The sequence below is a fragment of the Maniola hyperantus genome, chromosome 5, assembly GCF_902806685.2.
Source record: "Maniola hyperantus chromosome 5, iAphHyp1.2, whole genome shotgun sequence".
NCBI classification, from domain to species: domain Eukaryota; kingdom Metazoa; phylum Arthropoda; class Insecta; order Lepidoptera; family Nymphalidae; genus Maniola; species Maniola hyperantus.
In genome coordinates, this window is record NC_048540.1 from 11,688,376 (window position 1) to 11,715,649 (window position 27,274).

A 27,274-nucleotide genomic window follows, 5' to 3' on the forward strand; every position below is an offset into this window, starting at 1 on the left:
AAGTCAAAGAGTACCTATGCTATGTATCTCTGTGTATGTATGTATAGTCCGTACAAAATGACGCACACATTGCACATGAGTTGGGCCAGCGTTGGAACAACGTGTGGAGCCGGAGTAGACTTTCAAATGCAGATTTAAAAACTTCAAACAGCTGTCAGTGGTATAAATAATGTATACTACTGACAGCTGTTATAAATTACCTTAATTTATTGTAAAATTATTATACAATAAATTAAGGTGAAAAGTCACCTTTTGTTGAGCGATAAAAATATCTATAAGGATGGCAACTAAGAATCCAGAGCAGTAATAATATGAATTGTAAGAAAATACCAGTGCTACCAACATTTTTTTGTTTGAAATGATCGGTTTCCGTTTCCGACGTAGCCGACATTTCCACTTCCAGTTGCACTATGGTTTTAGTTACTTTTTCTTTTATCTGTTGACAAGAAGTCGTGTGGCTGCGGCTTTTCTTTTTGCCGGCCAGGTTTTCAATAAAAGACTTAAAAATGAGTGTTTCTCCAGAATTACAAGTTGAGGCTCTATCGTTGGTTCACCAATTCCTTTTAACTGTAGACAAATCACTTGCTGACAAGTTTTTATCAAAAACAAAGGCGGTAAGTACTAACCAAGAGAGCGACCACGTGTGTCCCTGGTGGTCGTCACCACACGTGTTATTTGATTTGTTTTAGTAACTATTCATTACTATTCATCTGGTAAGCTGCTTTAAGTTGAGTAATATAGTATTTTCGAATATAAGCAAGTAACTCTTACCTAAGTAAAAATGATGGCATGACCACTTGAATTTGGAAGCTGGTGGCATTCGCTGCGTAACACATGTCGCTGTTCTTTTAAAGAGATAGTGTTAGTGCCTTTGATTACAATTTTTGTAATCCTTTTAATTCTCTGTTAGGTTAATAGCAATCAAATACAGTATTTTATTGTTGTACCTACATTGAATATAAGAAAATTACAGTTACATTTAATAAAGCTAAAAATAAATTATATACTTAATACATTATTCCTAGCACTTTTATATTGCACAATAAAGTGAAAATATAACTATTGTTGTTGTTGTGTTAACTATATCAACACATTTTAAGTGCCAGGGTGATCGAATCTTAGTGCTAAATTTGGCTGCATGGAGTCTCCTTTAGTGTCTGAAAGATCTATGAGAATTTTACTTATGTGACAGTTGGTGTAATTCAAATGTGAATAAAATAAGCACAAGAATATATTGGTTATGAATATTCATTCATCAACCTTCTAACATTTTTTTTTTTTTTCAGAAACCTAGAGCAAAGAATTTACCATCGCTGGTTGATATAATTTCTCAGGTTAAGAAAGTTAATATTAAGCCTGTACAAAATGCTAAAAAGCCTTCAGACAGGTATGTTGATATCTAAGAACCATACTTATTTGGTGTGCCAAGTAGTCCAATCTGAACACAAAGCATATGACTGAGTGTTGTACAAAAACAGATCTCAGCTGAGCTTGTGTATTTAATCCTATGACCTATGTAAACTGCAATGTTGCAATTTTTTTTATTTGGGTTATAGGCTTGTGCTTGATGACTATCATGCTTAAAAAAGCAATGTTGAGGTCTAGGTTGGAGTACGCTTGCCATCTTCTGCTTATTCACTCTTGCTTTGAAGGTATTTAGATCCCTGTTTTCCCACACCCCTTAGATTGTTCACCTAACAGTAACTATCATGGACGCAGATCGCTAGGTAAAGTTGTGAAGATTTCCATCAATATTTATTAAAAATGATTTGTGATTTAAATATGGAGATCTGAAAAATATTTAAATGAAACAAAAAAAACATTTTATGATAAGTATCCTATTAATTCATAAAAACCTCCTTTTGTTGAGGTACCTACTAACTGAATAGGGTTATCTGTGTTTAATGCGTCAGAAATACATATTATTTACAACTAGGACTAATTATCACTTGAAATATTACTTGATATTTTAGCTCAGATGATTCAGACAGTGAGGAAGAACAAAAAAAACCCACTCCTTTGAATAACTCCAAAACTGTTTCTGCTGTGAAGAAAAAGGAATCGTCAGATTCAGATAGTTCTGAAGATGAAAAACCAAAACAACCTCCAAAGGTAATATTTATATAAATTGTAAGAAAAAATATTAAGCAAACTTTTCATATTATGCTCACAAAACTATTGCATCAAAATTGTTCTCAAAATGATGATATAATTCAATTGAATATTAATGATAGCATTATATGTTTCGTCACTACCTCTGATAGCAGTTTAAGAATTACTTATGTATGCAACAATTTTACATTTGTGTTAATGCAAACATTCAATTGCAGGTTAATAATGTGGTAAATAATAAAGCAGCGGTTAAGAAAGTAGAGTCATCGGACGACAGTGACAGTGAAGACGATGCCACAGCAAAACCTACAAAGCAGCCCATCAAACCTCAGCCTGTCACTGCTGTCCCAAAAACTGTTAAGAAGAAGGATTCTTCAGATGATAGCTCAGATAGTAGTGAAGATGAAAAGCCTAAAACACAGAATAATGTTAATAAGGGAAAAGGTGCTCCTCCAGCAAAAGGTTCTCCACAAAAACCTGCAGTCAAAAAAGCTGATTCCTCATCAGAAAGTGACAGCAGTGATGATGAAAAAACTAAGAAACCTGTAAGCAAACCTGTTGCAGCAGCCAAACCACAGGTTACACCTGCCAAGAAACAAGAATCATCATCAGATGATAGTGACAGTGATTTTGACAAAGGTAAAGGAAAACCAAATCCTCAAGTCAAACCAAATACTCCCCAAGTTAAACCTGCACAAAAGCCCAAGAAACAGGAATCATCCTCGGATAGCGATAGCAGTGATGATGAACCATCAAAGCCAGCTCAGAAACAACCACCAAAACTAGTGGCTCCTAAACTGGTTGCAAAGTCGAAAACAAAAGATTCTTCTGATGATAGTGATGACTCTGAAGATGAAAAGCCAAAAGCTCCTCAAAAATCAGCTGCAAAGCCTCAGGCAATACCAGCAAAATCTTCTGCAGTGAAAAAACAGGAGTCCTCATCTGATGAGGATAGTAGTGATGAAAAAGAGAAACCCAAGGCCATTCCTAAACTTCAAGCCCCTGCAGCCAAACCTGTAGGCAAAGTAAATAAAAAACCAGAATCATCATCGGAGGATAGTGATGACAGCAGTGATGATGACAAGAAACTGACACAGAAACAGCCTGCTAAACCAGCAGCAAAAGCTACTCCAGGTAAAAAACAAGAATCCTCCTCTGACGATAGTGATGATGAACCATCAAAAACGGCTAAAGTGCACAAACCTCAACCTACACCAGTGAAGCCAGCTGCCAAAAAACAGTCTTCATCAGATGACAGTGACAGCAGCGAAGACGAAAAAACGAAAAAGCCTCAAGTAAAAGCTCAAGCTAAGCCAGTCAAAAAACAATCCTCTTCTGACAGTGATGACAGTAGTGAAGATGAAAAACCAAAAAAAACTCCCACAGCCACTCCAAAAGCTAAGGCCCAACAGGAGTCATCGGATGACAGTGATGAAGATAAACCAAAAGCTGCTGCCAAGAAGCAAGCAGACTCTAGTGATGATAGTGATGAAGACGAACCCTCAGCTAAAGTACAAAAAAAAGAAGCCAAACAGGTACTAGTTATCCATTGATATATTCTGTAGTCCATGCTAATTATAAAAATTTGCTTTTTTTCATTCATGCAATCTAGTTGAATTTGTTTAAATTCAAAGTACCCCACTGAGCAGTGGCGTGCAGGTCATAGAGGCATAAATGCACTGCTTACCCCAGTTGTAATGCAGCTCAATGCAAATTTTACATTATGACCTGCCAGTAAACAGGTTCCTACCTAACTAATGCCTACCCTGGCTTCAAACCCTGTGCATGCCACTGTGCATATCGGGAATTAAAATTGTCACTTTGTGTCAGATTGTCTTCGTTTTGACGTTATGTTGACAGATGTCTCATCACTAATGGGTTTGGAGTCTCACTTTAAACTGATAAGATAACACTATAAGTCCAAATCAAAAAGTTACTTTAATATGATAAATAAATTTATTCTCGGCATATTTCTTGCTAACAGATAAGGAGTGTCCATTTCTTTCCTTAAAATTTTAAACAGAAATGTTAAGTAACAAATTTGTCCAAATGCCAGATGGGATTGAATAAATTTGCATTTAGATGGTGGATGTGAACTCGCAAAACGATATTCCAGGTGCTTGCGTAATTTATTTTGCAACATATCTATATAAATATTATATTGTGGGTTCCATAACTGAGCATTATTCCAAAATGGGCCGAGTTAAGGACATAAATAGCAATACAATAGTTCTAAAATCTTCAAATTCTCTTTCACTCCTTAAGACAAAACTTAATACATAGTCGAAAACTTTAGAAACAGAATTTCCAAAATGGCGATAATCAAGTTGCTTCAAAAACAGATCGGCAGTGTACATGTATTAGCAGAGGTCAGGGTAGTAAAAATATTTCTTTAAGCCCATATACATATAAGGTTTATATTATATTTTGAGTAGTAGGTTGGATTTAATTTATTGCAGCCTATGGAAAATGGTTTCCAGAGTGGGAAGAAACGGAAAGCGTCTGGTGGAGATGATCCTGCTCCCAAAAAGCCATACAACAACTTTGTTAAGGTACTAAACTACAAATTCTAACATTAGTTTTGAATTTTTATTAGTTGCAGCATATATTTCTAGTTAGTGTAAATACTATAAAAGATGCACTATTCCCAACAAAATAAGAATGTATTAACTATTTATCAGTAACCAGTCTCAAACTGAACCAAACCCTTGGTTAAACTTCTGGTTTTTTGGAGATTTTTATTTAGCATCATATACTATGCTGTCTATATTCTTCATTGCATTATGAAAGCAGCCAAGTGCCAACTGTAGTCCAAATATATTATATTTTTTAAAAAGGTGTCTGACTGACTATATCACTAAACCTACTGGACGGATTGGGCTGAAATTTGGCATGCAGATAGCTATTATGACTTAGACATCTAAGAAAGGATTTTTGAAAATTCATCTCCTAAGGGTTTGAAATTAGTGAAGTCCACGCGGATAAAGTCGCGGGCATAGGTAAGTCATCAATAAATTAACAAACGCGATTGTAATAAGAATAACAATTATTATTTATTTGTCAAATCAAAACATACTCATTATGTACGATGCTCACTTGCTTCTAGGGAACCAATGTAGTTTCTACACCCAATGAAAAAACTGTAGAAGTGAACACTAAGCCGACTCCTTTCCGGAGAGTCCTAAGTGAGAAGGTCGAAGTGGACCCTAGGCTTAAGGACAATTCATTCGAAGCTAAGGTAAATGCCCTAAAAATCTAAAAGCCAAGACAACTCCATGTAATCGCCAATCGACGACGCGATTTAGTATTTTTGGGATACGTCTCGGCTTATACTTTCGGGCATTTACTTTTTCGTCGCACGGTGATTACACAGGGTTGTCTTGGTGTTTTATACGATATCTCTCCATCAGGAGGGTGAAAACGGAGAGGACGAGGATGGGGAAGACGACCAGGCCAACAAGTCCGGTGGATGGCAAGACCGAGGGCGCGGGGGTTTCAATCGCGGCGGCTTCCGCGGGCGCGGGGGCTTTGACGATAGAGGGGGGCGGGGAGGCGGCTTTAGGGGACGGGGCGGTTTTAACGACAGAGGAGGCCGGGGCGGCTTTAACGACAGAGGCGGACGAGGCGGCAGGGGCGGGTTCGGACGCGGGGGCGATCGGGGCGGGCGCGGTGGATTCGACCGCGGCGGGCGCGGCGGGTTTGACAGGGGCGGACGCGGCGGGTTCGACAGGGGCGGACGCGGAGGCGACAGAGGCGGCCGAGGCGACCGACACTCTTGGGGCGGCGACAGGGGCGGATTCAATAAAGGAGGATTCAAAGATAGAAAGAGTTTTGACGGAGGAGACAGTAATTCTCAAAATAAAAAGATTGTGTTCGATTAAAGGTGAGGATATTTAGTACTACGCATTTCGAATGTGAATACCATCGTCAAAGCAATTTGTAACTATTGTTCTTAGCAAACTTTTTTTCGCCCGGTTTGCATTTTACTGTTTTTTTTTTTAAAACCTACAAAAATACAAATAATTAGGTAAATCATAAGCAGACCTGTAAAGAATTCTCAATTCTAAGTTGGACAGTTGGACATTTTCAAAGATGACGATGGTCTTCCTTTCCATCACATAGCCCATAGGTAGAGTAGTGATATTGTACTTTGCATATCCCCACTCCCTAAATTTTCAAAATTATTTTCAGCTTTTCACTGTATTTAAAAATTATTAAGTATCGTCTTATTTAATTTCCTATACTATTGTTCTTTTTGAAAATATCGCAATAAAATATTTTGAAAAATACGATGTAGGTATAGTGTGCACGCAAAACAAGTACTCCAATCTGAAGCAGCTACATGATGGTTTGCATAAGTCATAAAGTAATGATATACATTTTTAAAATACCGTATTTGCAGTCATTACGCCTCGTGTTCAGATTAGACTACTTGTCTTGCGCGCTTATACCCAAGTGTGTTTTTTATTTGCTATAGGGTGGAGCTCGCGGATCGTGGGGTGAGCGCGCCAGCCTGGACTTGAAACATACACGAGGAAAGTCATTCAAACATGAGAAAACTAAGAAAAAACGAGGGTCATACCGCGGCGGTGCCATTGACACAGCTGTCCATTCCATCAAGTTTGAAGATTAACAGCTTTAGACGAGTGTCAACTCCATACTGTCATTATCATATTAAATTGCTATCTATAATTTTATATAAGTACTTAGTCATTAATTGCTGTTCAACGCCTCTGTCACCTGTCCTACACACTATACTCTATCAATGTAAAGAAGTTAGTAGGTATAGGGCTTTTACGTAATACCATACAAATGTTAGAAACGAAACCCCAGTGGGCTTTGACTATTTTGAGTCACCACCTAATCACAAACGAAACTATGTTTCCGAATTGAATTTCGAATGTTTTGTGAGAACATGTTTGTGATTGGTTGGTATTCAGAGGTTAACGCCCACTGAGATTTTCGATGTATGGGATTATGTAACAGAGATAGCCTTACTCTAACATCTTTCCGTGGATAGAGTATAGATAGTATTTCGGACAAAGTTGCTTGTAATGTTACAGTGCCACCAAATTATCTGTTCAGGTGTCAGATGCTAATTTAAGAAATTCACCAAGAACTGTGAGGAACAAATTTACCCACGCTATTTTTTTAGTTCAATAATCTTTACCAAGAAAACTGAATAGAAATTTTTTCAACATAGCAAAGACTCGATATAGCTTAATTATTTTGCAATATTTGCTGATACCGATGACTTCGTCAGCGTAGGTTTTGAAATAGCGGCTGACACGCGGCTCTAGTTCCAATTTTGTCCACCTCAATGATAAGTTGGTGGTACTGTATCTCGGTGTCGTGTCATACTAGTTTGACAAGTTCTTAGAACACGATTTTTATTCATGACCCATTGCCATCTCAACCTGTCGTAGACTATAATGTGTATATAAACACTATCGCTAATAACACAGTTTTACAATATTATCTAATAATAACAATTTATCATAATAATATGATAATATATAATACGAACACAGTATGTATAACATTATAAAAACGAATATTGACTCATAGCTTACTGAGGGCTATGTTAAAAATGAAATCTAAACAAAATAGTAATTGCAGTAGATACTATGTATTAGAGTTTTCTCTTCAGCATTATTCTTTATCTTGATGAAATATTAAGTGAATATACTATTAATTCTGTATTAATGTAATCACTTCATTTCATATTTCATCAGGTAGGTACTTACTTAAGTAATTTTATATTTTTATAAACAAAACTAAGTAAAGTAAATAAGATTTAAACTTTTTTGTTGCAATAACAACAATTTTTCAACTGATTACATGTTTGTTACTTCAGGAAAAATGTAAATAAATCATAGTTTGCATTTAACATAGATGTTATATTATTATTTTGTACATAAGCTATTTTTAAGCATAATACTTAAGCTAGATTATTAAGAAAAACACCTAGAAGTAAAGTAGTATAAGACCGCCTTTAAACTATATATTCAGATTTCGGAGAGATGTGTTTTAATTTAAATTAATTAAATTGTTATTTGTATTGGGTACCTCCTGAATGTTAAATGAACAAGTTGTGTTAGCTTAGTGGTTAGGATGGCCACCTCCTAATCGGAGGTCGGGGGTTCGATTCCGGACACGCACTTCTAACTTTTCGGAGTTATGTGCGTTTCAAGTAAATAAATATCACTTGCTTTAACGGTGAAGGAAACCTGCATGCCTAAGCGTGAGATCTATAGAGCGCACTCTGACTTTGCTGACTTAAGACAGAGTTAAAACGAGACAGCTATATCTCTCACATAAATCTGTCTCGTTTTAACTCAATCTTAAGTCTGAGCAAAGTGCGTTCTATAGATCTCAGCCTGAGAGTCCTGCGTAATGTTCTCAAAGGTGTGTAAAGTCTGCCAATCCGCACCACCTGCGAAGTAGACTGGCCAAAACCCTTACTCGGAGATCCATGCCCTGACATGATTCATGATGACCTCTGAATATTTTATTCAGCTCAGAATGTTCTATTCAAATATAAGATGTTAAATTGGTTTCATTTGAATAAATTGAGTCGATGTATTTATTATTTTTATTTCCTGTCCTTGTATTTTGTGCCGTGTACGAAACTGGTGTAAAATTACTGGTACGTTACGTAGTAAAAAGTACGTAACTTGTTTCGTAGCAAGACTATTATTTATACGAAACGCTGGTTTCGTACGCGCCCGAAGCGCCTTTGCAATGATTTTGGTTTTAATACTATAGAGACGAGATGACGCAGCACGTGAGTATGAGTAGGTAGGTACCTACCTAAATAAATAGGGTATCGAAATAACGCGTGCAGCCGGGCAGCGGCGCCTGGTAACCGTCAGAATTGGTCTCGCTGGGTACTCGTAGCTCTATAGTTTAAAAAAAACTAGCTGATGCCCGCGACTTCGTCCGCGTAGATATAGGTTATTAAAAATCCCGTGGACACTGATTTTCCGGAATAAAAGCTTATCTCACTCTCCAGGTCTTGTAACTACCTATATCCATGCAAAAATACGTGGATCTGTTGCGCCCCTCGCGCGCCTCTCTACCCGCCTTCTCCACTCATGTCTCGCGGGCAAGTTAGGTACATACCGATCTCAAATATCCTAATGCTAATAGAATTGTTAGCAGGATTTGGAAGCAAGCGACGTCGCGTCAGTTTAGTCGTTCCTTTTTGTAACCGACTTAGTAGGCCAGTTTCTAAATTACCACAATTTAGGAATGCAATTCCTTACAGCATTTGGTTGAGGAGTTCGGTCCTCGAGTTTAACGATAATTTTTTTACTTTGTAGGTGCCTCCAATATTAATTTATAATCGACAGTTTCTAAATCCCATCAGTTTTGGTGGTCAGGTTCCCTGCTGCATCAGGATTGAGGAGTTGTAATCCAAATTTTTATGGGACAATGTTGCAAAGTTTCCCTATCGATTAAAAAAAATTACGCAATCTCGGACTCGGAGATTTCTGTGTACATAACTACCTAGCACATAAAAGCTACCTAGGTAGAAAAACACTACTCCAACTCCTCCTTTTTTGAAAGTCAGTCAAAAAAGTAGCCTATAGCCTCCTTGGTCAATCCTCTACTTATCTGTGAAATTCCAGTCGAAATAGGTTCATTGGTTCCAGTGGGTTCCACAGATATGTCCAGATTTGCAACTAGCGTGGCCCCCCTGTCCCTCTCGCTCAAGCAGATTTTCTTACTTTTGAAATGTCATTCCTTCTACACTTCACGTTGTTTGTCAAATACTCACGTAAAAACATCGTAGTAGTACATGGAAGTTCTTTGCGTACAAATACATTTTGACATGATTTTGACAAACAAAAAAAGTGGCCACGGTGATAAGGACAAAATATAATTATTTGTCACGTTCTAACACGAGCTTAAATGCATTTAGCTGTCTTGCTCTAACAGTGTCACAATAGGGCTACTTCTAACAGTCCTTATTCTGAGATTGGTTCAGCCGTTCAGAAGAGTATGTACAGAGTAGGTATTTCAGAAGATTAGCCCGTGGTTCAAACAGTTAAAACTTCAATTTTATTTATTTGGTTTTTATGGTTTTTCCAAAGAAATTGTATGGTTTTTCGGAATCGAAATGTAGGTCGAATTTTTGTTTACTATTGCCTATAATATGTTGTAACAAGAATACCTTAACTCCAGCCAATCACAACCATTGCGATTGTACTGATTTGGATTTTTAATTTGATTTGGAATGATTGATGGTTTTGGAATCGACTTGAGATGACATTTGAAGGCTCAAAAAGGCTAGAACCCCGAGCCGTAAAACCAGTTAAAAAAGATGACATTTGACAGTTACCATCTCCCACAGAGTACCTACTTTTTACTTACATACCATCTCCCTATATAGTGTGTTATCTATGCCATCTCCACAGAGTACATTGAATGCCATCTCCCAACAAGGCACCAAAACCCAAAACCACAAAACATTGGATAAATGATTAGGTAGGTACCAAAACAAAACTTTCTGGACAACAAACAACTTCTTCACGGCCTTTACCTTCAGGCACAGGCACAGCTAGGAGTAATAGTGTTCTGTGTGCACAGCACAGGTGTCAGGTGCACATGCACAGCACAGAGTACATTGAATACAGCTGTGCTTCAGCTCTCGTTACTATTCCTTGCCCCTTGGCCTTCAGTCAGAACTGTGAAGTCGAAAGTTGAAATTATTATAGAAGATAAATTAAAAACTAAATAGATACATTTTATTTTGCCAATCAATAAAAAGGAGAAACGGTATGTTGAATCCCACTGTAACCAGGACAATAATTTCTAGAGGTTTCAAGAATTTTGGTCATAAGAGACAACCAGAATCAACATTTACTGTTTTGTGGCATGGATTTCTTACCTTTACTTTTATTGGAATGGGCATCGAATGGAAAAGGTAGGTATTTAAAGACATTATTAGTAAATGTTGCTACTTGCTTAATAGTTCATCATGTTCACGAATCACGTCTCAAATAAGGCAAAAGATTCCGTCCCACCTGATTAAATGTTGCCTAAAAGTTTAAATAACATTATTTTAGTAGACTCTCCTTTAGGCATCGATGCCTTTAGCTCAATAGCTATAAAAAAACCGGCCAAGTGAGTCAGGCTCGCGCACCTAGAGTTCTGTATTATAGAAGTATCTGAAGCGGTACGAATCACTTTTTTTAAGGAACTGCAAAACTAACTTTGTAGAGGTTTATTATTAATATCAAAAAACTAAGATAGAGCATTGGTTTTATTTTCCTGTAAAATATATACATTGTCTATTGACCATATTAATTTCAAATTTTTCGATTGGTAAACTTCGAAGATAAGGAGAACAGTATTTTGTTTGACATTTTACACAATAAATCAAAAACGATTATGCATAACAATTAATTAGGTAAAGCCTTCAAATTATACCCCTTTGGTATAGTTACCTTAAAATAAAATAAAAATACTAATTATTTGTTCATAAGCACATTTTAATTAATTTTTTTGCAACGTGACCACAAATTCATGGTTTTCAGATTTTTCTCTTTACTTGTCCCATAAGACCTACCTGCCTGCCAAATTTCATGATTCTAGGTCAACAGGAAGTACCCTATAGGTTTTCTTGACATACAGTACAGACAATGAAGTGATCCTATAAGGATTCCTTTTGTGGTATGGCACCCTAAAAATAGGCTACTTGACTCATATCTAATTTCGTCCAATAAATGATAATTTATTATAGTATTTTGTTTAAGACAACGAAATATATCAATAACAATTATTAAAAACGCAGGATGGATATATAAATCCAATTTTAAAAAATACAGTTTTTATTTTTATTTGAAACGCAGAAAACGCTGTCAGCCATGATGTGACGTCATTAAATATGTAAACAAAGAAATGTCATCCCTATGTCACGCGTGGACTAACGTAGTATCCATATATATAAAATTTAAAGTCCTGACTAACTTATATATCAACGCACAGCCTAAACATCTAAACAGCTAGTCCTAGATACATGAAATTTGGTGGGTGTGTTCTTTGTAGGTAAAGAAAAGGTATACTAGGAAAGGATTTTTTGAAATTCCACCCCTGAGTGGGTTAAATGGGGGTTTGAAATTTATGATGTCCACGCGGGCGAAGTCACGAGCATAAGCTAGTTTTTATATATTTCTAAAAACTCCTAGTAAACGTAAAAAATTATCGTTTTCTCTTTATAAATTGAATAAGTTATTAAGTAAGACTTACAACAAAGTGATCTTTGCAAAAATAAATTTGGGTTGCAGTCGTTAGTCATATAGGATCCCTTTAAGCAAGTCTTCGCGTGTTACGCATATTTATTTCACTAGGCACTCTAATCCACAACTTTCCTGTGGTCTTTATCGATGCGTTTTTACATTCTCGGATGATACAATAACGATAATTACTATATTTTTCATGTAAACTAGTATAGAAGTCATGTTTATTAAACTTTGAGAGGTTATGCTGTTGTTTACAAATGCATGACGTCAGAGCACAGATAATCTATCGGCCAAACATGGCCGACAGTGTTTTCACCTGTCTAAGAAAAATATATTTTTAAATTAAAGTTTTACGGTTTTTAGGGCGCAAAAAAATATAGTGTTAATTTTTTTGATCTAATAGGACAAATATTAACCATTTAAGACCTACTTAAAAAAAGTGTCAACTAGCCTATTACTTATTAATTACTATAGTAGGCAGTTAATTTTCATTTATAGGGCATAATGTAATAAACCTTATACTAAAATATTTTCAGTAGAATCCTAATAGTTTGAAGAAATGAATTTTATAATACAACTAACATGTCATAATGAAAATTTAAAAATTATTTCCTAAACATTAGTAGGAGACCAAGTCAAGTGGTTCACTGCTGCCTGCCTCCGTGGCTACTATACTAAAGAACAACCCTTTCTTAATTAATTACTAAGTAAATTAAAAGAATATTAATCCTGATCAGTGATTTTATTTCAGAATTTCATCATATTTTTTTGGTGATGATGACACAAGAAGTATTACATCATCTTTAGAGTAAGGTTTAATTTTATTTATTTACTGGATGGAATGTAATTAAATATGTTACAATAAAGTATGGGTTACTTACCTACTTAATACTTATATTATTTTGTTTTTAATTTATTTTACAGCTAGCTTATGCTTGCGACTTCGTCCACATGTACACAAATTTCAAACCCCTATTTTATCCCCTTATGCATTGAATTTTATCACTTAATAACTTTGAACATTTACTGTAAAAAAACAGTCCAATTTACAAAGTTACTTAGTTGAACTTAAATGTCATTAGAGCTATGGTAAATCTACATTTTGATCATTTTTTATTTTAATGAAAAATCCAGTTACTGTTACACTGTACACAAGTGATTCAAACGGTTGGAGCACTTATCTGGTTCATTACCTACTGGATAATATGTTAATTCTTTACTAAAATGCGCAAAAAGAGAAATCTGTTATTTTTTTCTTTTTCTCAAATATTTTCTATAAGTAAGCCTGTTAATGTATTGTTCAGTCAAATCAAAACTTCCTAACATTGGTATAAACAGCAGGCCTTAAATAATGCAACATCTGTGCATTGTCATGACTATTGAATTAATGAGATTAACATATAAAAGTGTATTTGTTATACACATTTCTACTCATTATATACTAAGTAATCGCCCAGGGTGGCAGACTATGTCCTAAAGCCTTCTCATTCTGAGATGAGACCGGTTACCAGTTGTGTGGGCCGGCGATGAGTTGATCATGATGATGATGATGACGATATTGTTATTTAGTAAATCTGCCCCCCGATTGTGTAAGAATAACCATTTCATCGCTATCACAATCATCAAGAAATTCTGCCCTTTGATTGGTTGATTCGCTGTTTACATTTTTTCACAGCCAATCAAAGGGCAGAATTTCTTGACGATTGCGATAGCCATGAAATGGTTACTCTTACACAATTGGGGGGCTTATTATGATACTTGATAATGAAATCCAATTTTGACGTTTTAATAAAATATACCACCATAAGATAAAATATTTTATTTAAGCTCACATAATTGTTCTTATGAATGATTGCATTGTATTAAATTCTAAATAAATAGTACTTAAAACTAGGATTATAAATGTTCAACATGAGTTTGTTTTGTTTTGAAATGTACCTCCTGCCATATATGATATTTACCTAGATATTGGTAAAGAAAATATAAATCAATACTTAATAACAATATTTAACGTTTTTGACATAATATAAAATAGTATTAGGTATCTATTTTTACTCTAAAATGATGGTAATCTTATGATAAAATACAATAAAGTTGGTGCACCAATAAATACTTCCAACCACAATATTTAGTTGAAGTATTATAAATGACTACTGTTAATGTTAGTGACAGTACTGAAACATTCCGGAAGCTGTGTACAAAGCCTTAAACTTATAAAAATTACAGAAGTGAATTATCACATCCTTGCGAGCAGTTTTTATAGTAGTGAGAAGCACCAATTTTGTTAGAATATAATAGAAAAATTAATAAAAACAACAAATGACTTTGTTACCGTTCATTATTTACATCTTCCTTTTAAGCAGGTATGTTTAGGAAAATAAAACATGTTTCAATAACCTTTTGAAACCAAAATTCCTTGACTAGTTTATCAATCAATACAATCTTTAGACAATTTTTTTTCTCAGTTTATTTAGCGTACAGTTTGATTTTTACCATGGCAATTTTGCTTAATATATTGATAGACAAAATTATATACAATTAATAAGAAACAGAGTACTGCTGCATGGTAATGCATTGGCATATTATAAATAGCGCTTAATACTCCTGGATGTTTTGCTTCGACACTGTTTAACTTAAATTTGGTTTCAGACTCTCCATCCCGGCCTTCATCGTTATGGTAACTATCATTACTGTTTTTATAATTAACTTTGTTGCTTCTATCACCAGTACTATCGTAATTGGTCTCTTCTATTTTCAGAGTTACCTTTGGTGTCTCTACCTCATAATTTGAAAGTCTTGTTATATTTTCAATGTTTTGAGATTCTGAACACAAGTTTAAACTTTCTTGCAAGTAACCATCTATCTTTGTTAAATGCTCTGAAATGATTAAGTTTGCCAGAGGACTATGCCCTCTTAACACTGGACTACCAGTAGCACTTTTAATGCATCTATCTGTATCACCGAAATCACTCGGACTCAGGAACTTATCTTTAAACAAAGAGTTAACAATTTTGTAACTCTGCAAGTCTTCGAAGTCATCTTTTAAATATTTGACTGGAGTGAGTGGTCTCGGCCTTTGCAGTACACCGTCGAGTTGGAAGGGCACGGGTGTGAACTTCACTTTGATGACATCTTCGTTGGTTATGGTCTCGGTTTTGACGATGTCGTCGACGTAGTCCTTGTTGCCGTGCACGTCGCTGGCCTCGAAAGCGAACGGCGCGTCGGTAACGTCGTGGCGCGTGGAGCTGTGCACGCGATCTACGGTTACCTTGCTGAGTAACTTGCCGTCTGTACTCCGTATATCAGAAAACAGTCCTCCATCGAAGTGGAGTGGCGTTTCTAATTTCCTCGTGCGCTGTGGTACGGGAGTATCAGTTGCTGGAATCGAATACGGCGAGGTAGAGACGGGACGGAAAGTAGTCGTTGAGTAAACAGTGTCAGAGTTATATATTAGTGGCTCAGGAGTCCTAGCGGGCGTGTATCTTGCAGAAAGGTCGTCCTCCCTTAGCGAAGAAACTCTGTCCTTCGAGATTCTTTTTGCACACCTATAACAATCAATCATTTGTTTTATTTAGTTTTCTTAAGAAATACCTGCCTAGAACTCTGCTACAATAATAAATATAAAGGTATAAAATATAAATTATAAATATCGTGAAATGTAGCGTATAGTAATATAACGTTTATAAAAAAAATTACAGGCCTTGTTAGTCATTTGTAGGGAACAATAACTATTCAAAATAGGGAACATATTTTCAAAGAATCTTGATAGTAGGTACGGTACATAAACACGTAGTGTAAGAACAAATGACTAGCAATCGATTAATATATTTTATTTTTGTAATTAATTATATACAATTAATAGTTCGCAATACATAAAATAGCCAAAACAATTATTCTAAAAAGTGGTTGGTATCGTCACTTTACATAAAACAAGCATTTCTAATTCTACCAATACTGCTAAATAAATTCTACATCTACGCAAAAATAAACCACCCCGAAGTTTCTGGGAGGCTGGTGTTTAAATGATAATGATGTACAGTTTATACAAAAAGCCATTATGTATATTTATATGTTTTACACACATTTGAAACACACACATGTTAATTTGGGAATAACACAATATGGCGGCGTATGACGAGCTTTGACTACGATTGCTGGCGGATTCAATTTACAGTTTCAATTATAATATTCGCGGCTTGTGATAAGTGAGTATGTAAAAAACATAAATGTTTTTGGGGAATAGTTTTTAAATGAAACTGTTATTTTACAAAATTGGAAAATGGATTGAAAGATATGCTCACATTATAGTACCTATATGTACCTATATTATGTGGATTTATCGATATTATGCTAATACAATATAATCTGTTAGCATCCCGACGGTTTTGACTATTTTATGTTGATTTTTAAAACAGTTCAGGTTGTCTTATTCATAAAACCATATTCAATTTTTTATTTTTAAAAATACTTTTCTCATATAAGATTGACTAAGGTGTCGTTCTGTATGTATTTAGTGAGGCTCGCATCATACGCACCGTGCAGTTGAAGCACTGACTGTGGTAGTTATTGTTGAGCGCCTCGACCCACCTGTCGCCCGCCTCCACGGGGAACCCGCATGCGAAACATTTTGTCGTGAATAACTCGTTCCAGTCTGAAAATTGGATGTAAGTGATTTCATATTTATGTATTGCTGACTGACGTCCACGACTTCGTCCGCATAGCTTTGAAATCTCATGTGAACTCTTTGATTTTCTCATGGGATTTTAAATACCTAAATCCACGCCAATTCCTAGATAAAAGTATCCTATACGTCGGTCTTATAGATAAAGCTCAACCAGTTCAGTGATTGAGGTGTGAAAAAGTATCAGGCGAACAAACTTTAGCATTATTGGTAGGTACCTATGAATTACACCATAGTAATTTGATGTCCCCATTTACCTACATTGCAAATGCCCCGTGCATTGTGGCCGTGGGCCCGGCCCGCATAGGTCCAAATATAGTAGTACAGCTTTGTATGAATTATATATTTTTTATAATTCATGCGCGCTCGTTCTCTGTCTAAGCACCAAACTAATGAAAATTTCCCGGCCGTGGCATTATTAGCGTCATATGTTGCATGAATCATCTCTAAACTGCTCAGTGTTCCCAAATACCTATTAATACTATTAAATAAGTAATAAATCCCACAAACTTTTTATACAAATTACGTAACTACCACTGTCTTCAACGCCTATTTTACAATTGCATCTGACGTTTTCCGAAATATTGAACGTAGGTACGTAACTACTATACTTTTCTTGAAATATTTCTGTCACGAATAAATAATAAAGCAAGAGACAGTGGTTCTGTAGAGCCTTGTCTCTGTCGTTAAGACCGACAAAACGTCACATTATGAGTGACAGAGACAAAGCCGAAATCTCATTCTAAAGGTCGATGTACATTTTTTTCTGCCGCGTATAGGTATATTATTGATTAAATTACCTGCTTCACAATATGGCAATCCATCTTCTAAGAAGAACGGATTGTTTCCGAATAATTTCCCACAATACACGCAGCTGAAACATTCTGGGTGGAAGTGTTTGCCGATGGCGTTTAAGCAATCCTGTAAGATAAGCACGTACTTAGTATCCTTCCCTACATAAGGTAGACATTTAACAAAAACAGTAGTTATCACTTACTCCTTTAATCTTCGCATGGCATTTGTCACAAGCAGGAGCGATGTATTGCTCAAAGCAATATTCGCAATATAATTGTCCATTTTCTTCCACAAATCCAATGTCTTGTAATTGTCGTCGGCAAGTTGCGTTCACACATATGAAATGCTCTGGGCACCAAATCCGACCCAACGCAGTAATGAACGGTCCCCTAAAGTTTAAAAAAAAAAAATCTTATTTGCGTAATAATAATATCTTATTTGAATATAAATTAGGTACTGTTTTTTTTTAATCTAATTTATTTAATAAAAAAACTAAAACGTTAATGTTTTAAAACAAAGCAACACGCGCATGCTCATCATGCACAACTTAACTTACTCATTGTAAATTGAATGTTGAAAGCAAGATACTGATCGTATTGTACCTGGTTATAGCCTTGTCACATATATGACATACGGGATATTGTCCGTCAGCGACGTCAACTGAAGTCATTGTACTCAAAGGCCTTGCTATAATGTGAGAATCTCTTCTACCATCATCATTCCTAAAGTTTTTCTTATCTCTGCGCCTTACTACTATTTCTTCTGAATCGTCTTTGTTATCTGTGTCATGATTTGAGTTACTGGTTTCTTTAATATGTTCTGCTGCGTGTTCATTTTTTGTAATTTTTTCACCAATGCCATTACTTTTTCCAGACTTATAAGTGTATAATGTGTTATCAAACAAACTATTAGGCAGCTTTTTTGTATTTTCTTCTTGATACACTGAGCTTTTGATGTCTTCTATTGAATTTTCGGAACTGTTATATTTTCTCGCATGATCTTTTTCTGATACACTATTATTGATTTTATCAAACATTTTAAAATTATTTTCCGAGACACTTGATTCGTTCATTGCATCGTTTCTTTCAAACAATTTTCTTTTGCTTAACGTGTTAGAGAAATTAATATCAGATATTAATTCAGATTTTTTAACATCTTGACATGGAATATTGTTTTCATTGAAAATTTTTGCTTTTTCATATCCAGTTGTTTTTAATGTGTTAAAATTACACTCTGATTTATCTTTGCTGGAGTCCTCACTACTTGAATACCCACCGTTTTGTGATTTTTCATTGTATAACTGCAACAGAGGTGTTTCATGCTTGTTTATGGTATTGTTTAATTTTGGATTATAGTCTGGACTCTTTGCCGCAATATTATTCAAAATATTGGTAATAGGAGTGCTATGCGCTTGGAATGTTGGCACTGGAGTAGAAGGTAGAGGTGGCGGTATTGGCGTATGTGAATTACCGCAGGTGATAGAATCGTTGCCTGTAAGATGATTGAGTGTATTCAGTATAGTGGTATCCAAAGGTTTGTATCCTTTATCAACATTTTTATTTAATGGCCGCTTTAAAGTGCTCTCGCGACTATTTTCGCCAGATGGTACACTGTCAGAGTTCAAAGGATGCTTGGTCACAACGGTGTCTTGGATTTTCTCAGCCATTGACTGAATGTGATCAGCAGGTTTAATTTTTCTTTGAATCCCTATTTCGTAGCCATTAAGAGCCATTTTTGCCATTTTTCTAATGAGCCGTTCTTCTGCAGGACTCTTGAATTCTGTCTTGAGTTGGCTGCTCATGGTTTGTGTTTCATTAGCTGTTAGAAAGACAAAACATCAAAATATACAAACATATTAGAATTTTTGTTAGGGTTTTAGTTCAATCTTCACAATGTGTTAAAAATATGCAAAAAAATATCAGAAAAAATTGTAAACACAGACAATTGTACACACAAACATTTCATCGCCTACTTTATTATCATGCATCACGCCGCACAACGACTAAATTCCTACTTAAAAGAGTCACCTAATATTGCCATTGCAAGAGCCACAAAGAGGTACGCGTGATCCGGGTACAGCAGCTTTGTTTAAGACTCCTCTTCCTCGTTTAGGGGCTGATGAAACACCAAAGGTTTTGCCGCGAGTGGCAGCTCCTACACTGGAACCTGTTGATGGGGTAGGATCACACACTGGACCTTGGTTAGCACCAGATATCAAAGGAATCGGTTGATAAAATTCAGCTTGTTTACTAGCGGTGACAACATTTTCGTTAGTAGTATTAAATGACAAATTCTGTTGGGATGGTATCAAATTTGAGACGGTAGGAGGGAAAACCTGCTTGGTGGACATATTAGGCGAGGGTAGGGTATTTGATTCAACTTGCTGGTATGAACCAGAAGACCGCGAACCACCTTTTTGTATCTCTATCACTTTAGCGGATTGTGCTCTCTCAAATTCTTCGTAAGTTTTTCTCGTAGTTTGTACAGTTGTATTGCCATATTCAGACACATTCTGAGATTCTAGTTGTCTCTGACCGTAGTTTTGATTAAACATACTATCTTCTTTAATTTTCATATCGCCGTTGTTGTAACTTTCACTTTGATATCCTACATTGGATTCTCTTTGTTCTCTTACAATAGGTGGTTGATTTTGAATTTCGCCTTGGTTCAAGTTAGGATATTGGATAGAATTCTCTTTAATTCGAGGAGCTTGTGCTTTTAATGGATTAAATGGTGAACGACATGTTCCTTTAGATGATAAAGATTGACCAGGTTCTTCTCTTACTGGTGAGTACATGCGACTTTCAGGCGCTGCGTGTTCCATTGTAACTAAATTCATCTGATACGGGGGAATAATAGGGGCAGGTTTATTAATTAAACTTGGAGTTGTTGGACGGCTGCGTACAGGTGAAATTCTTTGCATAGTTTCGTCCATAACAGGCTGAAACGTCATTAAACTCGAAGATTCTTTATTTTTGAACTTGTTTTGTTCAGGGATAATTTGGCGTTTTTGAGGATTCACTGGTATAGGAGCAACAGGCGTTTGCTGCATAGGCGGATTAGGTCCACTTCGAAATGGCAGCTGTGGTTCAATTTTCCGTTGATATGGTGGGACTATTTCAGGCTTATGAAAACCAGATTTAGTCATTTCAAATGTCGATGATTCTTGTTTATTTGATTGTTGCAAATAGTTCTCTGCGGTATTTATTGTTGAAAACCCTTGAGTAGTTGATGCACTGCTAGCAGAAACAGCAACATTTTGTGTGAATTTAGTTTGTGATGATAAGGACTCTTCTTGTATGTGAGAAAATTGATTCATCTCTTTATTAATTTGAGAGCCACCTGTCATTGCAGAAAATTCTGAAGGTGAAGGTGGTGGAAATGTTTGTTTACTGACTGGCTTAAATGCCGATAATTCAGAAGAAGTTTGCAACAATCCTGTTTTTTGCATATTTGGAAGTTCACTGGATTTTGGGCTAGATTGATTGATAGTAAAATCACTATTTGTGTGCATTGCCGGAGGAAATATATTGGCAGATGGTATTGATTGGTTTTGACTTGTTGATGACGATGAAAGTTGCTGATTTGGTATATTGAAAGCTAATGGACTAAAGGGTCGATCTGGAGCTATTGTTAGAGCCTCTAACAAAGATCCTCTTACAATATTAGAGTTTTTCATTTGGCTTGATGTAGATGAATTTGCTTGAGGAGTAGTTTTAGTATTAACACTTTTATTTTGTGGTTTGTGTGGCGGTTTTTGAGATGGCAGAGTACGCTGTTTATTTTGCCAGTTACTCATAGGAAGCGGTTTCGGTTCCTGCTTAAATATATTATGTGATTGTTTCATCGCCATATCGTTTTGCGTGCTATCTTTCTGAAATGCTGCGGGTGTATCGTTATGGGAATCTAAAAATGTTTTTATATTTGTTTCAGTTAAATCTGAAATTTCACGTTTCTTTGTTGTATCTTCACCTAGACTAACGCTACGATTACGCTCCGAAATATTCTTTTCTAGGGTTGATACTGCTGTATTTGTTTTATATTTTGACTCTATGTCCTCAACGATTTCTTTTACTCCTGAATTAATCTCTTTAGCGTTTCTATTTCTTATGCTTTCATCAGAAGTTTGATTTTCTTGAGCCTTTGGTTTTAAGGACTTTTCTACAGTATTAACTTCACATAAGAGCCTGTTATTATTTAGTTCAGAGGCTTCCTGTGTTTCATAAATAGATAAACATTGACTTTCATGAGATGAAGCTGCTTGAGAAAACGATTGAACAGTACATGAAGATAACTCCTTTATTGATTGAGATTGCTGACTTTGTACTATGGATTCTGATTTAGAGGTTGACGACGAAGTGATAGCAGTTTCATATGTAGTATTTGAAGAGCATTCCGATTTTTGTTGAGATGAAGAACTATTCTGTTCTGCCAATATCGTTTGTAAGTTTGTTTCGGTTGTATGATAATTTAAATTACTATCTGGTGTCACTATTTGTGCCTCTTGAACCGAAGAAGTTAAGTCGCTACAAGGTCGTTTTTGAATGTTATTTGGATTAACTTCTTTTTGTGGTTCGTCTTCTGGAGGAAACGGTGGGGGCCACACAATGCTTTTTGTATTGTTGTCTGTTAGCATTTAGATTATTAGCAAAGGTATGAATGATGGGAAAGAAAATAGATGAAATTTTATATTAGTAACTTCAAAATATGACTATAAAACAAAGCTATCAATATAAGATATTTTTAAGCAAAGGTGCCGTATATCTTAAAATCTTTAATAAAATACAAAAGCAAATGAATGTGCGTTATTGTTTTTATAAATAGTGCCCAGACAAAGTTAACTGAATAATAATTTGCTATCCATTTAGCGCATATACTTGATATTTACAAGACATTATTTAGCCATTAAAAGCTTATGATTTTATTTATATCGCCAATCCATTGATTATTATTTATTACCTTTAAAAATTGAAACTGGGGTTTCTGTCAAAAATAAACAACTCTAAATAAATTTAAAACTTAATAAACAACCTGATTATAAGTATTTTTATATTATATTTATAAGTACGCGAAGTGCAGTCAAAGTAAATAGAAGATATTTTAAATTCGATATACCTGACTTATATGCAGTATACTAAAGTCAATAAATATTCGTAATTTAATGGTTGAACTATTATTGGATTATCCTATCCATAATACTAAAGTCTGTTAAGTTCAAATCGTGTATTTTGTATTATTTACCTAATATATTGAACTTACAAAATAACTTTACTAAAACACTTAACTAAAAAATATAACAAAAATATATTTTAATATTTATTTTATATATATTTAAAATGTTACCTTGTTGAAGACTTTAAGCGATCGCTGCTTTAATCAGACTGAGAGTAAATTTGGCTAAGCCACCTGAACCTATTAAAAGTATAGTATGCATTTTTGAAGTGATTGATCATTTGCCAACCGAAGATTATATTTAGGTCACAATGTCAATAAGTGAGAGCCAAATATCTGTCTACAAAATTTATTTATACTCCCTAGGGGCAAGACAGCCTCCGATGAGATAATGGAATAATAAACATACAGAACTATTATTAATCGGTGGTAAGGAAGAATATGAGTTGTGTATTATTATATAATGAAACAATATTATAACAAATTGATGTCTTTGGAAATGTATATATGAAGTTCAACTTAAATATATAAAAAAATACATAAATTATTTCCTAATATAAAATATATTGATAAAGTGTGTTGTGATCATTTCATTAATAAATATTTGTAATAAGTAGATACAGAGGAGTATAATACCAACGTTAAAAAAATACAGTAAAAATAATAAGGTGACCTATGAAGAATCTATCGATAGATTATCTCGCTAATAATAACAATCGTCACTTTTCATTTATTTCAAAGGTTTTCCTTAAAAATTAAATTCAGTAAAAAGCAAACTCTAGTAAATTTCTTGGTTCATTGCACTGCAGAGATAAAAAAAGCCTATTGCGGTAAATCAGACGGTTGTCCTTACAGGTGGACGAATGTCAATATAAAATAACATAACGGACATGGTTAAATTATTTAATTTTTAATCATAGACCATTTGCATAATTGACGGTTAAAGTTATGTTTACCGTTAAACTTTGACCTCCAATAAAAAAACAAGTTGGTTATAAAAGTCAGTATCATACCACCATAATTATTAAGATGAAATGAAAAATGGGTCAACAAACAAATCCAAGTCAGGGTTTGTTTGTTGACCCATTTTACAATGCACCATGCAATGCAAACCCATGGGTTGCACCAGTGTGCAACCCATTTTGTTTTTATTGACGGCAAAAGTTTAAACTGAAACGTCACTTTAACAGACTATCATGCAATTAGACCTTTAGCTATGCAAATCTTTAATGGAAAAGAGTGAAGTAAAGAAAAACGTCCCGGTATACTTTAAAGTCAATCTGTATATTTGTTATAAAGTGAATTAAGTACAAGCAAAATGAGTTCACAAGGCGGCGGACATATTGAGAGAGAGGTGAACGCCCGCGAGCTGCGACATAGGCGCCACCGGCGGCAAAATGGGGTTGCCAGCCGCTTGTCTAGGTTGAGCCTAGATTTTCTACATCCCCCCTTAGGCTCAACCCCATCTTGCGGGCACAGAAGTCTAGTTTTTTGTTGCGAAGTGGCTTTGGTGAGGGCATCTGCAACCATCGATTCTGTCCCGATGTATCGCACGTCGATTGATCCCCCCAGCACCTTGTCTCGAATGAAGTGATGCCTTATATCAATATGTTTGGTGCGGGAATGGTAGCCATCGGACCCTGCAATTTTAATACAACTTTGATTATCACTGTATATCACCATAGGGGCGGCTTCCTTTTTCAACTGTGGCCAGATATCCTCTTGCAATTGCTTAAGCCATAGAGCTTCTTGAACGCAGGATGAAAGCGACATGTACTCTGCTTCCGTTGTTGACAGAGCCACTGTAGGTTGACGTTTAGAGTTCCAACTGATAGCTCCACCCTGAAAAAGGAAAGTGTAGCCTGTGCATGACCGTCTGTCGTCTTCTGAACTGGCCCAATCTGAGTCACAGTACCCATGTGTCATATTTTCATCGGGACATCGCGCATACTTCAATCTGTGATCTAGAGTACCTTTCAAATATCTCATGACACGTTTTAGTGCAACCCAGTGTTGCATCTCAGGCTTGTTATTAAACTTACTTAAAGTGTTTATTACATAGCTTATATCCGGTCTAGTGATTTGTGAGATATATAACAAGCAGCCTACTACTTCTTGATATGGAATATTATGTAGGATTTTACTTGCATCTAAATTCTTATGTAATTTGGTATTCATGTCAATCGGAGTTTTGACTGGCTTACAGTCAGACATGCCAAATTTATTTAAAACTTCCAAAATATACTTCTTCTGGTCTAAGTAAACTATTCCCTTCTTTCTGTCTTGATGTATCGCACGTCGATTGATCCCCCCAGCACCTTGTCTCGAATGAAGTGATGCCTTATATCAATATGTTTGGTGCGGGAATGGTAGCCATCGGACCCTGCAATTTTAATACAACTTTGATTATCACTGTATATCACCATAGGGGCGGCTTCCTTCTTCATTTGTTTTTGTTTTAAAGACCCACTTACATGAAATGGCACGCTTATTTTGAGGTAGAGTAGTTATCTCCCATGTATTATTCTCCATTAAAGACTTGTACTCCTCGTCCATTGCATTTTTCCAGTGTTGGGCTTCACTACTGGATAAAGCTTGCTCAACAGTCGATGGATCTGAAATCTGTGATATACAAAGAAAATTTTTACCATTTCTGTCAACATTTTGTCTCTGACGTGGACGTAAACTGATTTTCTTTACATAGCTCTCATTATCACTATCATAATCCTCACTAACATTAGGATGGTATGTATCATCATTAACATCTATAGATGTCTCACAACTATCAAATGAAGTGCTTAGCGATGATGAAGTCTGTGGGCTCTCTTGAACCTCTTCCCCTCCTTGAGATCCACTGTTGGTATCTGATAATTCGACATTGGATCTCAGAGGAATTGAAATAAGCTGTGGCAATGGTACTGATTCTTGAAGTAAAGAAAAACGTCCCGGTATACTTTAAAGTCAATCTGTATATTTGTTATAAAGTGAATTAAGTACAAGCAAAATGAGTTCACAAGGCGGCGGACATATTGAGAGAAGTAGTAGGCTGCTTGTTATATATCTCACAAATCACTAGACCGGATATAAGCTATGTAATAAACACTTTAAGTAAGTTTAATAACAAGCCTGAGATGCAACACTGGGTTGCACTAAAACGTGTCATGAGATATTTGAAAGGTACTCTAGATCACAGATTGAAGTATGCGCGATGTCCCGATGAAAATATGACACATGGGTACTGTGACTCAGATTGGGCCAGTTCAGAAGACGACAGACGGTCATGCACAGGCTACACTTTCCTTTTTCAGGGTGGAGCTATCAGTTGGAACTCTAAACGTCAACCTACAGTGGCTCTGTCAACAACGGAAGCAGAGTACATGTCGCTTTCATCCTGCGTTCAAGAAGCTCTATGGCTTAAGCAATTGCAAGAGGATATCTGGCCACAGTTGAAAAAGGAAGCCGCCCCTATGGTGATATACAGTGATAATCAAAGTTGTATTAAAATTGCAGACTTACTGTTTTCTATGAATATCACGTCTCTACTAATTATAGTTTTTCTAGTATTAGGGTCATAGAGTCTATACCCTTTCGTGTTGTCACAGTAACCTATGAACAAGAACTCTTGTGATTTACGATCCCATTTTAACCTCTTTTGCTTAGGGATGTGAACCATAGCCTTCGAACCAAAAATTTTAAAATGTGTGATATTTGGTTTCTTACCAGTCCATTTTTCATAAGGTGTTACCTCAGCTAGAACTCGAGATGGTGATCGGTTCACAATGTAAGCCGCAGTTGCCACAGCTTCAGCCCAATATCCTTTATGTAGATTTGCATCAAACAGCATGCACTTAGCACGCTCCACCAGCGTCCTGTTCATGCGCTCCGCTAGCCCATTTTGTTCTGGCGTGTACGGAGTTGAAGTTTGGTGCTTGATGCCAGAAGCTGCTAGAAAAATAGATAATTCTTTATTACAGTATTCTTTTCCCATGTCCGTCCTCAGTATTTTAATTTTCTTTCCTAATTCATTCTCTACTTCAATCTTAAATTTTTCAAATATTGACTTTATATCCAACTTGTTCTTTAGAAAATATACATACACTTTGCGCGAGCAATCATCTATGAAGGTTATGAAGTATTTAGCGCCACCCAAGGAGGGTGTCTCCATCGGACCACATAGATCGGAGTGTACTACTTCCAACAAAGTGCTAGCTCTAGAACCGGAGTGTGGAAACGGAAGTCTTGTTTGTTTTCCTTCACAACAAGA

General features: G+C 35.8%; 2 protein-coding genes and 1 long non-coding RNA gene across 12 annotated transcripts in view; 2 read left to right on the forward strand and 1 right to left on the reverse strand.

Annotated features, from left to right (window-relative positions):
* The first annotated feature begins 416 nt into the window (after nucleotides 1-416).
* On the forward strand, nucleotides 417-8,697 carry Nopp140 (nucleolar and coiled-body phosphoprotein 1). Of its 4 annotated transcripts, none has more exons than XM_034968871.2 (7): nucleotides 417-614; nucleotides 1,287-1,387; nucleotides 1,974-2,112; nucleotides 2,331-3,647; nucleotides 4,593-4,664; nucleotides 5,523-5,995; nucleotides 6,590-6,729. In XM_034968871.2, the coding sequence occupies exons 1-6, from the start codon at nucleotides 507-509 to the stop codon at nucleotides 5,991-5,993; spliced, it is 2,208 nt and encodes a 735-aa protein (XP_034824762.1). In that variant the 5' UTR covers nucleotides 417-506; the 3' UTR covers nucleotides 5,994-5,995; nucleotides 6,590-6,729. The 4 variants fall into 4 exon arrangements, with proteins under 4 accessions (XP_034824762.1, XP_034824763.1, XP_034824764.1 ...); XM_034968872.2 differs by lacking the exon at nucleotides 5,523-5,995 and adding an exon at nucleotides 5,219-5,350 and having other exon boundaries at nucleotides 418-614; nucleotides 4,572-4,664; nucleotides 6,590-8,697; XM_034968873.2 differs by lacking the exon at nucleotides 5,523-5,995 and adding an exon at nucleotides 5,219-5,350 and having other exon boundaries at nucleotides 418-614; nucleotides 6,590-8,697.
* Nucleotides 8,698-10,500: 1,803 nt separating this feature from the next.
* LOC117982519 (uncharacterized) lies at nucleotides 10,501-13,257 on the forward strand. Its single transcript, XR_004673524.2, has 2 exons — nucleotides 10,501-11,044; nucleotides 13,114-13,257. It is a non-coding gene; the product is annotated as an uncharacterized lncRNA (long non-coding RNA).
* Nucleotides 13,258-15,681: 2,424 nt separating this feature from the next.
* Nucleotides 15,682-27,274, reverse strand: part of Zasp52 (Z band alternatively spliced PDZ-motif protein 52) — a 53,986-nt gene continuing 42,393 nt past the window's right edge. For 2 of the 7 annotated variants that reach the window (XM_069498715.1, XM_069498717.1), the window contains exons 11-16: nucleotides 22,798-22,821; nucleotides 19,866-22,464; nucleotides 18,041-18,227; nucleotides 17,844-17,964; nucleotides 16,898-17,013; nucleotides 15,682-15,907 (exon numbers count right to left, since the gene is read on the reverse strand). In XM_069498715.1, the coding sequence (XP_069354816.1) occupies nucleotides 15,830-15,907; nucleotides 16,898-17,013; nucleotides 17,844-17,964; nucleotides 18,041-18,227; nucleotides 19,866-22,464; nucleotides 22,798-22,821 (3,125 nt within the window). In that variant the 3' untranslated portion in view covers nucleotides 15,682-15,829. Of the gene's footprint in view, nucleotides 15,908-16,897; nucleotides 17,014-17,843; nucleotides 17,965-18,040; nucleotides 18,228-18,440; nucleotides 19,657-19,865; nucleotides 22,465-22,797; nucleotides 22,822-27,274 lie in introns of all 7 variants that reach the window. The other 5 variants (XM_069498718.1, XM_034968612.2, XM_069498719.1 and 2 more) reach the window with 4 other exon arrangements.

Coding starts and splice junctions, on each gene's coding strand:
- Nopp140 (XM_034968870.2), top strand. CDS start 507: ATGAGTGTTTCTCCAGAATTACAAGTTGAGGCTCTATCGTTGGTTCAC. Junction 1,388..1,973: donor GCTAAAAAGCCTTCAGACAG/GTATGTTGATAT, acceptor TTGATATTTTAG/CTCAGATGATTCAGACAGTG. Junction 2,113..2,330: donor AACCAAAACAACCTCCAAAG/GTAATATTTATA, acceptor ATTCAATTGCAG/GTTAATAATGTGGTAAATAA.